A 13,781-nucleotide genomic window follows, 5' to 3' on the forward strand; every position below is an offset into this window, starting at 1 on the left:
AAGCACTGCATGAGTTGATCCTCAAATATAAATTAACATCTGAGAGAAACAGGAGTCCAGACAGAAGATTATGGTGCCAGGCTGAGATGAGGAACTCAGGCATGGACTGGGGCCAAAAATGTCTCATAAATCTCTTTATGTCTCATAAGTCTGATAACTGAGCTGAAATTAAGTTAATTTGAGAATACAGCATGTATGGATCCGTGAGATCACAATGCATCAAAAGTATTCACCCTCTGGCTTTTAAAGGAATAGTTCACCCAAAAATGAGCATTTGTTTATTCACCATCAGGTGGACTGGAGTGCTGTGGATTATTGTAATGTTTTTATCAGCTGTTTGGACTCTCATTCTGACGGCACCCATTCACTGCAGAGCATCCACTGATGAGGGATGGAATGCTACATTTCTCCAAATCTGATGAAGAATCAAACCTCATCTAAATCTTGGGTTGAGTGCATCTTCATTTTTGGGTGAACTATTCCATCAACAATACATTGCCTTCTTGAGAATGAGCGAATCAGTTTGCCATTTTATTAATTTCTAAATTACTCCCTCAACTGGGAAAATATGGATCTCAAAATGTCATATCCACTTATGCAAAACATGCATAGATCTTCAAGGTAATGGCAAATTCATGTGTAAACTTTTGAAACAGGTCGCTTTGCTAAATCTGACATTATTTTTGTTTTGTGAAATTGCTTTTTCAGGGCATTTTTATCATTTTGCAGATTCTGTAAGGTATGTAACCGTTTGACTTAATTACAAAAGTACTAGTATTACTGGAGCATTTTTTATCGAAAAATATAGATTCTGTGCATTTTAGAAATCAAGTTAAATATGCCTTTGTATAATCAAATAAAAAGTCATTTTTGTTGTACTCACAAGCATAAATTGTGCTCCTCATTTTAAACACATCATATGTTTGTTATCAAGATTTTATTATATATATGCCTGAATAAAATATGCAATGTGACTGCCAAGAAAAAACCTTTCTCAGCTGTTTCCTGGGGCAAGTTGACCCAGTTTGTACAAAACATAGTCTCTTACCATTACATTTCTAGAGGGACATTTTCTTAGTGAAGGACTTTAATTAGATAAATCAAATATAACCTATTAATAAACGTTCATAATCTAATAAAATCTGACTGTGATCTGAAAGTGTTCATCCTTATTTTCATTCAAGTTCTTGTTACCTTGCAGTAATCCAGTGTGGCAATAAACTCGTATGAGCCCAAAGACAGTTCTGGTCTCTCATACAGATCCATTCTTCTCCCCATATGGTCCAAATGCTGGAAATACTGCACTGGAACTGGAAAGGTAGTGAAATCCCATTTTTAGAAACATTTCCAGATAAATAGTCCCCACCATATGTTGACAAGAAACACAGCGTAAGTACCAACCTTCATTAACGCAGCTGCAGAAGCCACACTGGTAGCGTCGTCCTCCATCCATAAACTGCATGTAAGGACACATGTAGGCCTTACAGCGGTTGCAGCGGATTGGTCCAGTCTCACCGTGATTTACAATGTACAGAGGAGTCTATAGAGATCAGAGTGAGAAGGAAAAATAAGACCTATATACAGCCTTAACTTCCTTACTGTAACATATACCATGAGGTTTATACATGCTAACATACAGTTGCACAAACACTACCCTTCAAAAGATGAATTATATTTTTACTCAGTAAGGATGCATTAAATTTATCAAAATTGATAGTAGAGATGTTATGAATCTTAAACATAATATCAATTTTAAAGCTTTAAAATGTCATCTAAATGCTGCTTTGAACATCTTATCCATCAAAGCATTCTGGGGAGAGAAAAAATTCTTATGTTTACCACAAAAATAGTAAGCAGCAAAACTGTTTTCAACACTGATAACCTGAAATGTTGAGAAGAAAATCAGCATATTGGTGTGATTTCTGAAGGATCATGTGACACTGAAAACTGGAGTAATGATGCTGAAAATTCAGCTTTGCATCACTGTAATAAATAACATTTTAAATATATCAGAATAGAATAAAGATATTTTAAATTGTAATAATATGTCACAATATTTGTAATATTTTACCGCATTTTGGATCAAATAAATGCAGCCTTGCTGAGCCTTTAAAAAAAACATTTACTATTAATATGTGAATGCAAACCTACAGACTCCACATTTAGTGTATACTCAACAGGAAATAAATTCACATTTATCATTTCAGAAGAAAAAAACGTTAATTGGCATCTTCATCAACATTAAGGCAAACAAATACGTCATACCGATCTCTAGCTCTGTGGTTGGTAACTGTGCAGCTCAACATCTTAACAAAGATACAATAGAAGTATATAGATATTAAAATAAAATAAAATGGTTGCCCTGAGATCATTAAGTTTCAATTACATTAAAAGTTCTCAGTCAGCTTCTAAACTAAAAAGAAAAAAGGAGGATTTTGCACTTGCTTCCATCCACATATAACATATTTCTGCAAGCAATCCTTTTTTGGATAAATAGAAAACAAATTTCAAGGACTTACAGTAGTTTTTGCTCTTTGGTGGAATTCATTTTAATAAGTTGCCACTGCAAAATCTGAGCTATCCGAGATGATAATTGGTAATACTTCAGATTAGAGAAAACACATTTATTATTAACTAAGAGTTTCCCACAATAAAATCCAGCTGTTGAAATAGGCATGTTTAGTTATGAGGTAGGCTTAAGGGATCTAGAATAAGGCCTTAATATGTGCTTTATAAGTATTAATAAACACCCAATATGCTAGCAATATGTTAGCAATATCAACTAATCTAAAGTGTTACCCGATGAGCTTTTATTAAGGTGAAAGGAGGAAATGGATATATAAATGAGCTTATTAACTTTGGCTCATAGATGCTGCAATGTCACATAGTTCAAAATCAAAACTGTTTGCAGTGTATTGTGCCTTAAATGTGGATTAATGTCCTCCTTTATTTGAGAGCACAATAAACTATTCCTCTGACGTGCTCTTTGGAGACTAATTAGCCTCTCATGAGAATACTAACATTTCCTAAAAAGGCTCTGAAGCATAATGATGAAGGGTAAAGCGAGAGACTCCAGAGTTAAACAAGTCTTTAAGGCACCAAAACCACTATTAAACTACTGACAAAATAAACTGAGGGGACACCCACGAATTAGAGTATGACTATATTCCAAAGGCAGTCATTTCCAAAGATAACACCATGGACAACAACAAAGACAGGTTGATTCATTCAGCCTTATATTGTTCCAAACATGTCTGATTTTCATTTTTAAATGTAACATAAAAAGAGAAGTTTAGCAAAAAAAAAAAATAATAATAATTATGGTATGACTTCAAAAGATTGTGAATACAGTACACAAGTCACATGGACAAAATGTAATGGTACTTTTATTGTGTTTTTCCTGTTATTTTTTGGAGACTGACAGTCCCGGTCTTCATTCAAATGTTTATGTGTGTGTGTGTGTGTATAGAACAGAGTACCTAAAAAAACTTAAGTGGTTACATGTTATTTTAAGGTGTCCTTGTTACAGTGTAAGTCCATATTTCAGTAATATTAAATTAACTATTGTACATGTAGGCTACTTACTTTATTGTTAGGGTTTGTATTGGGGTTATTTGCTTGTAATTATGCATAATCTGTTATTATTATACTAGTAAGTAGCATGTGTAACAAGGACACAGGGTTATTTTTAATAAAGTGTTCCAAAACGTTCCTATAAATTCCTTTTGGGTATCACGAAAGGAAAATCATATGGTTAAAAGTTAATTTGGGGAAAAAAAATTATGCTGTTAATATCCTTTATGAAAAAGAAGCACTTGATTGTATTGAATGTGCACATGTAGTGTACTTCAAATCTTAAAAGCATGTTTTTAAAAACTTTACTTTCAGATAATGCAAGTGTAATAAGATGAAAGGCCACTTAAGTAGACTTAAAGAGAGTACATAACCATGTATCTCAAAACTTTTTTTTAAAGTGAACTTTTAACTTTTAACTTTATGTTTAAAGTTTTACGTTAAAGCACATTATAAAATCGTTAGGTTTTATCATTATCTTTTTGTATCGTTAGGTTCTTTATCATTATTTTATCGTTATCTTTTGTCATGCTTTAAAAAAAGTACACTTATTTTAATGTTTAACATTCTAAAACATTTGTAAATTACTTGATTATCATTTTAACCATAGTATTTTATTTGAAATTACATTTCTTACATTACATACTTAAGTGGGTCAAAAAAAGCACTCATCAAATTCAACTTATTGCATTCAATATACATTTAAACTATTCTATAATACATTTTCATTTAATTGCAAATGCAATTAAGTGCCTAAAACATTATTTTCAGTTTGCACTTAAGTGTATTATTTTAAAATATATGATTCTTTTGTAATAATTACTCTTTCTAAAAGCATGCTTAAGTGTACTTGTTCTTAAGGTCGTAACCTTCCCAAAGCCCCAGCGCAAACTCACTGACCTTGGTACCAAGGGGCCAAAGGGTGAGTACATCGCTGCTAGAGAAGGCTGCGCTGCTGTTCCGCCCACACAAAGTTAGTGGAAGGGATTTCAACCTTCGGTGAAAGATTGCTTCAAATCTTCCCTATTTGTTCTTTCAGCTTGGCAAGACAATGGAGAAGCGAACCTAGGAACAGGCCGTTACGGAGACCACATCCTACCCGTAGGGAGGTGACATGTGGGGATACTGATATGGACTGACCCAGGGGGCAGTACTACATATGGAAAGGGTCTCTGAGGCAGGTCCTACCTTAGAGTAGGGATGGAACAGCTGCCAGAAGAGACTGATAGAATGGGTCTGTCAGGGGAAGACACGGGTTTGCCAAGAGGGAAACCTTACCTTGGAAGAAAACACATATGGGATTAACTGTAGGATTAACTTGGCCTGGCAACAGACTGCTCCGGCAAGTCTGACCGCCAAAGGGTGCTGGAGGATGCTCGACCAGTGTACGCCAAGTGAGGAACTCTATTGGGAGAAGAAAGGCGTTCGCATCCCCATGTTAGGGGGAATGGCACAGCAAGCATGACACCCAGCCAGCCCTTCCCGCCAATTACCTGTTACCCAACACAAGGGAAGAAACCGGCTCTATGTGAAGGTTGTAGAACCTCGTGAAGGTCTTAGGTGTCGCCCAGCCTGCAGCTCGACAAATGTCTGCCAGAGAAGCACCGTGCTCCAGCGAATAGGAGGAGGCCACCTTCCGTGTGGAGTGGGCCCTCACCCCCAGGGGGCATGGTTCGGCTTGGGAACGGTATGCCAAGGGGATGGCATCCACTATCCACTAGCTAACCTCTGTGAATCGCTCTTTTACGGGACACAGCAATGTATCAATGTATCAGGCTGTATCTGCCTCCTACAGGGGCAGCGCTTGCAGGTTCACCACCTGGTCTCGGAAGGGAGTGGTGGGAACCTTGGGCATGTATCCAGGCCGGGGCCTCGGGACAACGTGAGAGTAGGCTGGCCCAAACACAAGGCACTCTTCACTTACCGAAAATGCTTGGAGGTCCCCAACCCTCTGATGGAAGTGAGAGCGACCAGGAGCGCTGTCTTGAGAGACAGGAACTTAAGCTCAACTGAAAGCAGCGGCTCAAAGGGACCCCTCTGAAGTCCCGCCAGCACAATAGAGGTGTCCCAGGAGGGAATCACAGGTGTCCTACGAGGATTTAAACTTCTGGCACCCCTCAGGAACCTAACGATCAGGTCATGCCTCCCCAGGGCAGCCACATACACTTCCAACCTTTCTTGCAGGAAAGAAAGCACGACTCTGACTGAGCATCTCCGGTGGTCTTCTCGGTGAGAAGAACAACAATTCGTGAACAGACTCCACTTCAGAGCATAGGCCTGCCTCATAGAGGGGGCTCTAGCCTGATTGATAGTGTCTACCACCACCACACATGGACATTCCAAAGATCTGGACGTGGGTGCCAAATGGTGCCCAACCCCTGAGAGAGGAGGTCCCTCCTCAGGTGGATGCAACAGGGAGGGGCTGTCACGAGGAGGATGAGTTCCGAAAACTAGGTCTGGGTGGGCCTGTAAGTCGCAACCAAGAGGACCTGTTCCTTGTCCTCCCTGACCTTGCACAGCATCTGTGCAAGCAGGCTCACTGGGGGAAACGCATACTTGTGTAGCACCAGAGGCCAGCACTGTGCCAGTGCATCCGTGCCCTGGGGGGCCTGGGACAGGGAACAGTACAGCTGGCAGTGGGAGGACTAGTGGGAAGCAAACAGGTCTACCTGGGCTTCCCCCGAACCGACTCCTGATCAGCTGGACCGTCTGGGGATGGAGTTGCCATTCGACATGCAACGTGATCGTAGACTGCCCTGTCGGTTGATGAATGAAACAGCCGCAGTGTTGTCCATGCAGACCAACAAGTGCCTGTCTAGCAACAGCGGCCGAAACTGCCGTAAGCTAGATGCACTGCTAGCAACTCCAGATATGTGGCAATCGACATCTGATCCCCGGCGGCAAACTGAATGACCCATAAGAAAGCCCAACAAAATCATCCAGCAGCTGCACAGGACCAAAACTGCGAAATGGGGAAGAGATCCGTGGGACGTGGCCTGGCAGAGAAGCTCTCACTGTCACCTTCAAATCTCCCAGAGCACTAGCCGCCGGTCCTCTGCTCGTGGCAGAGAAACTGGAACGGGTACAGAGGGTTCTGCTCCTTTCCCTTTAAGAAAGGAAAGACGCGATCGCAGCGTTGCCCTGGTCAAACATGCAATGCGTGCATTAACCATCCACGAATGTGTCTTCAGCGTGCTGAATGCCCAGACACGGAAGACACGCTCGTGGCTGTTGTCAGAGAACAGGAAACGACCGCATCCAGAAGGACACAGACGAAACGGCGTCTGTAAAAAGACGTGAATAGTCCGTGATTTGCTCTTTAAGGAAATCTGCTCTTTTAGTTGAAGCGCCCAGGGGAATCGCTGAAAGGGACACTGCTGTTTGCGCCGTACCGCCAACTAAAACAGCTTCCCGACACACAGCAGATGAATGGCTTTGTGGAGTATAACAGCTTTCATACAACCACTCGGCTCCGAAGCAAAAATCTAATGAGTGGATGCACCTGTCGCCCTTTATACCCGTTGGCACAGGGAGTCTCAGATATGTTAAATCCACTAGCCAATCTTCATTGGCGTTTTCTCTTAAACTCAGAGATGATTGGCCTCCCAAATGAGACCCCATATGTTGTTCGACATAACTCGTAGTGACCCACAGATAGGGAACATATGTATAAGTATTTTACAGAGCTAAACATTATATACTTATATATACACATTATAAATATTATATATTTCCCCATGACATGTTTTTGTACATTTTAATTGCATTGGAAAAAATACTAAATATTCCTTAGAAAAAGATTCACGTAGCAGTTCATGTCTGCTAAATGAATAAACTTAAAACTTAATTAAAAATATAAACTCAAAACTGAAGAACTGAGAAATGCTGTTTACCTCATTTTTGGGTACGTTGGCGAAGGGCTTGATGATGGCTGCCAGAGGCACTTTGCACTGCTTTGCAAGGTCAGCAGTACTGGGGAAGGAATATGTTGTGCACCGCATGAACCTTGGGCTGGCATTCCCTTTAAATGGCAAAAAACAAACGTTTACTATATTAAACAAAAGCACCTTTAGGCTAATATTAGGAGTGAAGTGCAAAGACAGTTCCCATGCTCACCTTGATCTTGCACTGTGAAATCTGTGGTGACCAGTGGAGGCACCTGACCTCTGATGTTTGTGACGTACACCTGGCCTCCTCTCTTAACCTGGTCATCCTCAATCACTTGCGTCTGCAACAGACAAGTCAGTGTACCTTGTACACAAATTTAAATAATTATACACTACAAAGTAGCATGCATTGCCTGTTATTACCGTGCTTGGAATGGAATCGGGGTCCAACTTCTTTTGAGGAGGGCCTGCCATTTGTGCTGGACCTCCAGGAAAGCCTCCTGGGAAAGCGCCTGATTGTGGCCCTGCCATCTGTGGTCCTGCCATTTGCGCACCATAGGGGCCTGACATTGGGCTCCCTTCAGATCAGAACAAAAAGAGTTACTTAAGCTAGTCAACATTTGCCTCTGAAAATACAGAGTAGAGGTGAGCTGTGTAATTTCTGCACCACAAATGCAAGTGAAAACATAAAGATGTATTCTGTTAACACAACTCACATACAGTTAGTTTAGTTAGTCAGTCTAAAAACAGCTTATATTGAAGGCAGTCTGGCAAAACGACAGCTTGAGGAATATTCTGCTCTATGATGTTATAGTGTGGATAAGCACCGCCTCTGCAGGAGTTCAACAACATCACTGCCTATTTAGCCCCGCCCACAGATTCATGCATGTAGTGTTTAGGAGAGATGCGAAATTTGCAGATCTATGCAGAAACTAAACAATAAAGATGGCTCTGAAGACAGGGCCAAGCTGGGGAATTTTTTTTTTTTTTATTTTTTTTTTATTGCCTTTAATTTTAACCCAACGTTAAGAAAGAATAGATGAACTTTATTTCCACTCAGTACTTTATTCACAAACAAGGCACAATTCAACGTAGGATCTTCAAAAAGATTGAAAATAAAAGACGACGCTGTGCCGACTATATTGGATCCGATAGTAATGTCGCAATGCAAGTGTGAGTTTCTGTTTTTATTACATGATCCCTATTGCTTTTTCTGTTAAACAGATTGTTTGAAATGTACTGAGAATTTATGTCTTTTTAACCTAAATCACAGCAGTGTCCATTTGTGAAGGGCGTAGACAGTCAAACATAGACAATCATAGCAGTGGGTGTTACTTCAGAGTCTACAATCTGACACGCCTGTTCAAACAAAGCACTCTGATGAAGGGTCAAAAACAGGATGCAAAATAGCCTATTACTTCTAAATTATGACGTTATAAGTGGACCCTTAGAGAACAGTAAAAAAAAAAAAAAAAAAAAAAAAAAAAAAAAAAAAAAGAGGCAGTTCATGACTCCATTAATTATTCAAATCTTGTGGAAGTGTAAAAGGTTGTCAAAAATGACACACTTCACCTTTAAATGTGACCCTGGAGCACAAACCCAGTCAGAAGTAGCACAGGTATATTTGTAGCAATAGCCAACAATACATTGTATGGGTCAAAATTATCGATTATTTATGCCAAAAATCATCAGGATATTAAGTAAAGATCATGTTCCATTAAGATATTTTATAAATTACCTACTTTAAATATATCAAAGCTTCTTGATTAGTAACATACATTGCTAAGAACTTAATTTGGACAAATTAAAAGGCGATTTTATATTATTATAATTTGTTTACACCCCCAGATTTTCAAATAGTTGTATCACAGACAAAAATATTGTCCAATCATAACAGACAATAGAAAGCTTATTTATACAGCTTCTAGACAATGTATAAATATCAGTTTAAATGACCCTTATGACTGGTTTTGTGGTCCAAGGTCACAAGTATAAGCTTCTGAACTTTTTTTTTTATCACTGGTGCAAAATTTCCTAGTTTTTACCTGGTTGCTGTGGATATCCTTGGGGTCCCAGTGGTGGTTGGTGGACACCTGGTCCAGGTGGGCCAGACATTCCCATTGGCGGAGCTGTCACAGACCCCATCGTGGCCATTGGTGGAGGAGAGCCGAGAGAGAGCGGCTGCTGTCCTGGTGGAGAAAGGGGCGGATGTCCCATTGCTGCAGGTGGCGAAGTTTGAAACTGTTGTGGTGCTGCTGAACTGGAAGGAGACTGTGGTAACTGCATGGGCCTTTGGCCTAAAGATAACAGTGCATGGTTATAAACCGGGCTTCGAAAAGTTAGTCAGTTTACTTCAAAATCAACATAAAATGCCATCTAACGTACCATATCCTCCAATGTTCATAGCACTCATTTGATTGGTCAGCTGTTGAGTTGGAGGCGGGGCTTGTGCCATACTATGAAAAGCACTTTGAGGAGGCTGTCCATAAGGAGACATGGAAGGAGCTGAAGCAACAGGAGGAGGGAAACTGCCGAGAGCACAAACAAACACATATTATAAAAAATACAAAAAATTGCAATTTCAGAGATGTTTCATCACATTGAACACAGTATTCACCTGTGGGGATGGGCCCCATTCTGCTGAATGTTAGCACCATACTGGCTGGATACCGGTGGTGGAGGCATCCCAGAAGAAGAGGAGGCAGGAGGCTTGAGCACACCTGGAAAAACAGCATTCGCCTTTACATGTTCTTAAGCAGCATGTGAGAAGATTAAACTGTGATCAAATTAATTCCATCATATAAACTACAGAGGATACAGGGACAGCTGACACTATAATGAAAAGCAGTTTCATAAAGGGTTGACCCTGTTTGTTTATTTAAGCTCATGCGGTGCTGAAGCTCCTATATCATAGGAATGAGATATAATTTGGCAGTTTTAGAACAGAACTCATCAAAAGATTCTCTTTACCTGTCGGAGGGGCGGAGTAGCCCTGTGGTGGAGATCCATAGGTGCCATAATGCGACTGAGGTGGAGGGTTCCCAAAACCTGCAGGGTATCCCCCCATCCCAGCCTGGGCCTGGGAGTATGGAGGGGTGGCAACATAACCTTGCTGACTCATCCTACCGTTATACCTCTTATCATTCCAGTCTGGGAGAAAAAAATGGTGACCTGGAATAGAAGAAGGGGGTGAATTAGAACTACTTTATATGTGTGCAATTTGAAACTTCTTATGATTTAAATTGATATTAAATGTAATTAGATTAACTTAACAGTGCATTTTATCCACTAAAGTAGGACTTTATCTTTTTATGTAAATTTATTATTATTTCTAATGTCTTTGAAATATGGTTAAAGTACTGCTGAATTTATTAACAAGCATTATTGGTAAAATAAAATATACTTAAACTTCATTTCTATAGAAACTTATATTCCATGTGTTTAAATACATACTTGTAATACCAACTTTGTGATTACAATTTAAGTTGCAATTTAGTACACATGAAAATAAGTGTTACTTCCGTAAGCATGACAAAAGATGATTAAACCATGAATACAAGGTGCACGTTTTAAAAGGTTGTAGAGTACGTAAATGAACCCCTGAAGCAGTTTGTTGTAAAATGATGAGATAATGAGATGTTTTCTACAGTTTAGACTTTCCCTGATATGCTTACCTCAACCCAAAGCATGTGTGATCAGGAACTTTGTCACTGGACTGAGATAAGAGGCATTTATGATAACACAATCGGCCAAGAATACATACCGGTACATACAAAATGTAAATATAATGCCTTGACTATTGTATTCATCCTTTAAATTAAATAATTGTATAACTCCATCGTAAATAATGAGGTTATGGCAATGTACTGAAATGGACATCTTTATGGCATCTGTTTAATTTAAATTTCTTACTGTATATGATGTTACATCATGTAATGGTTATTTACCAACCTATTTAAGCTATTAAACTATAAAAAAAAATGTACTGGTTTTAATATTCCAACTACAAAAGGTCAGATTATGATGTAAAGTTAATTAAAAAAATGCAACAAAACAATGTTGTAAATAAATAAAATGAAATCATTAGGCCTACATAAAATGCAACATAAACACTCCGCTGTACAAAACTGATAACAAAAACAAGAATGAAGTTCATGAAGGGAATTTCCCATAATAAACTAAACAGTGTTTCATACTTTGTGTTTATAACAAATAAACCAGTAAACCATTTCTTATGCAAATAAACTAACTATCTATATACTGCATATTTCACACAGCAGTGCTTGAAAACAACTCAAAACAAAAAAATAATAATACAAAATAATTATAATAATTAATAAATAAAAAATTCCAAAGCATTGTCCTGGTTTATTAAATAAAAAATCCTCTAAATCGAACACTTGGCTGTCCTTTCTCTAAAATGATTGGTCTGTCTTAAGACAACAAGTCAGTATTTCTACAAGAGGCCTTTAGTAATTGTCAGGGTAAGATAATATTTCATTTACATCATCTAACAAACACGATATTCAGAGCAGATATGCTATGCGTGAATGTACAGTATCAGTCGTCTCGTCACTGCTCTGAACTGCCACGTCACAGACCGTTATGACAGACCTGCAACGTTTCACTTTACTGAATAAAGTCCATATTGCAGACTTTAACACAGGTAATGGAGAGGATCGATGTGCAGATAATAATGAGTGTGGACCAGCTGCCGGCGAAACAAAGTTACGAAATATTCTCTGCTGGAGACGGAAACTGGCATTCTGTACAAGCCAAACGTACAAATATATTTACACAGTAACGTTATATGAATAGTGACGCTCAGAGACTACTGTCAAAATAAGGTTGTCTTTCAAAAACCGTCTTTAGTTTGTTAGTTTGCTTGTACATAACAACATAATAGAGACTCACCTGGAGGAGGATGAGCTGCGTCCTTTCCTCTGCTGATGTTGAATCGCGTGCCGAGAGTGCCACGTCAAACTCCAGCACAGCGCCGCTGTCACGGAGCGTCACGCAGCTGCCGCCTCTGCGCATGCGCACGCCGAGGGGAGCCACTGCGTCAGCAAGGAGACAGATGTGTGCATTAAACGCCATTCTGGGCTGGCCTTCACAGAGAAGCAGCACATCGCTCGTTCTGATCTAATTCTTGCAAATAAAAAAACGTGATAATAGTATTCAATCATGTGCATATTTCTCTGTTCTTTGGTTTTGTCCACAATGTAGGTTGCATGTGAGAGTATCAAAGTCACAATGGAAAAACATTAGGTTATAGTAAAGAGTAGGCTACTTTTTTGACCGACTTAAGCAGGACTGTACATCTTTTTTTCACAATTATGTTTGAAATGATTGTTAAATTGTACTGCTGAATGTATTGGTGGTGAACTGAAAGGTAGTTTAATATCATTGCTATTGAAATGTATTTAAAATGTATTAAAAAATATTTGTATTGAGGGAGTTGCAATATAGCGATTTTTATTTTTTATTTTTTTTGCCTTATATGTAATTAAAATTATTTACATGTGCTTTAGTATGTAAACACATCAGTGTATGTGTACTTGTTTAAAACATGTCAAAATGGTTATTAAAACAATGATTTTAAGTGTAACTTATGTACATTTTATTTAAAAATGATTCTAAGGTAATACCCATAAGTGGACTTTTATCTCCTTGTTATATTATTTGCAAGTACATAAGATAAGGAACATAAGATATAATAAGAAGGTTATATTAGTGCTGATCTTTATTGCCTCCTAGATATATGAACAGTGGCATTAGCCCTGTTAAATATTCTGGTTTTGCCCCTCTGATTGATTTAATCTGATCTAATTAGTTAATCAACATCTTGTTTTACAGTGACACTCCTTTGGCTCTAGTTCTGTGAGACTTCAATAACTGACTTCACTAAAAGTGTAGTGGGAAATGCTGCTGTCCATAGTCACAATGAAAACAATAATGTAAATATGAAATAGTTAGAAAACATTTGTTCTAAAATCAATTGCATTTAAAATGCATTATACTATATACTATAGACTTTTCAGCAATATAAAAAAGTGGAAAGCTAACATGATTTGTTAGTTTGACCAACATATACTGTATGTCCCAACTTGTTCCAAGAATAGCTTGCCTTTTTATTTTTTACATCTGAGGACAGGGTTCCACAAACAAACAAAGGAATAAACAAATCTCAGTTTTAGACAGTTAAAAAAATAAATCATAATCACTTTCAACAAAATAAAAACTATGTTTTTTTTTATGTTGTTGTTGTTGGATTTTTGGTGGGGTTTTCTCTCTCTCTCTCTCTCTCTCTCTCTCTCTAAA

At 38.6% G+C, this 13,781-nt stretch overlaps 1 protein-coding gene across 3 annotated transcripts in view; it reads right to left on the reverse strand.

The window, feature by feature from the left end:
* sec24d (SEC24 homolog D, COPII coat complex component) overlaps window positions 1-12,508 on the reverse strand; it is a 31,144-nt gene extending 18,636 nt beyond the window's left edge. Inside the window, exons 1-11 of one of the 3 annotated variants that reach the window (XM_026268340.1) lie at window positions 12,375-12,459; window positions 11,135-11,175; window positions 10,431-10,631; window positions 10,078-10,180; window positions 9,846-9,988; window positions 9,506-9,757; window positions 7,884-8,038; window positions 7,690-7,801; window positions 7,467-7,594; window positions 1,402-1,540; window positions 1,195-1,310 (exon numbers count right to left, since the gene is read on the reverse strand). In XM_026268340.1, coding sequence (XP_026124125.1) covers window positions 1,195-1,310; window positions 1,402-1,540; window positions 7,467-7,594; window positions 7,690-7,801; window positions 7,884-8,038; window positions 9,506-9,757; window positions 9,846-9,988; window positions 10,078-10,180; window positions 10,431-10,581 — 1,299 coding nt within the window. In that variant the 5' untranslated portion in view covers window positions 10,582-10,631; window positions 11,135-11,175; window positions 12,375-12,459. Of the gene's footprint in view, window positions 1-1,194; window positions 1,311-1,401; window positions 1,541-7,466; window positions 7,595-7,689; window positions 7,802-7,883; window positions 8,039-9,505; window positions 9,758-9,845; window positions 9,989-10,077; window positions 10,181-10,430; window positions 10,632-11,134; window positions 11,176-12,374 lie in introns of those variants that run through there. The other 2 variants (XM_026268339.1, XM_026268341.1) reach the window with 2 other exon arrangements.
* Between the last annotated feature and the right edge of the window lie 1,273 nt (window positions 12,509-13,781).

The sequence above is a fragment of the Carassius auratus genome, chromosome 7 (genome assembly GCF_003368295.1).
Source record: "Carassius auratus strain Wakin chromosome 7, ASM336829v1, whole genome shotgun sequence".
Taxonomy (NCBI): Eukaryota; Metazoa; Chordata; class Actinopteri; order Cypriniformes; family Cyprinidae; genus Carassius; species Carassius auratus.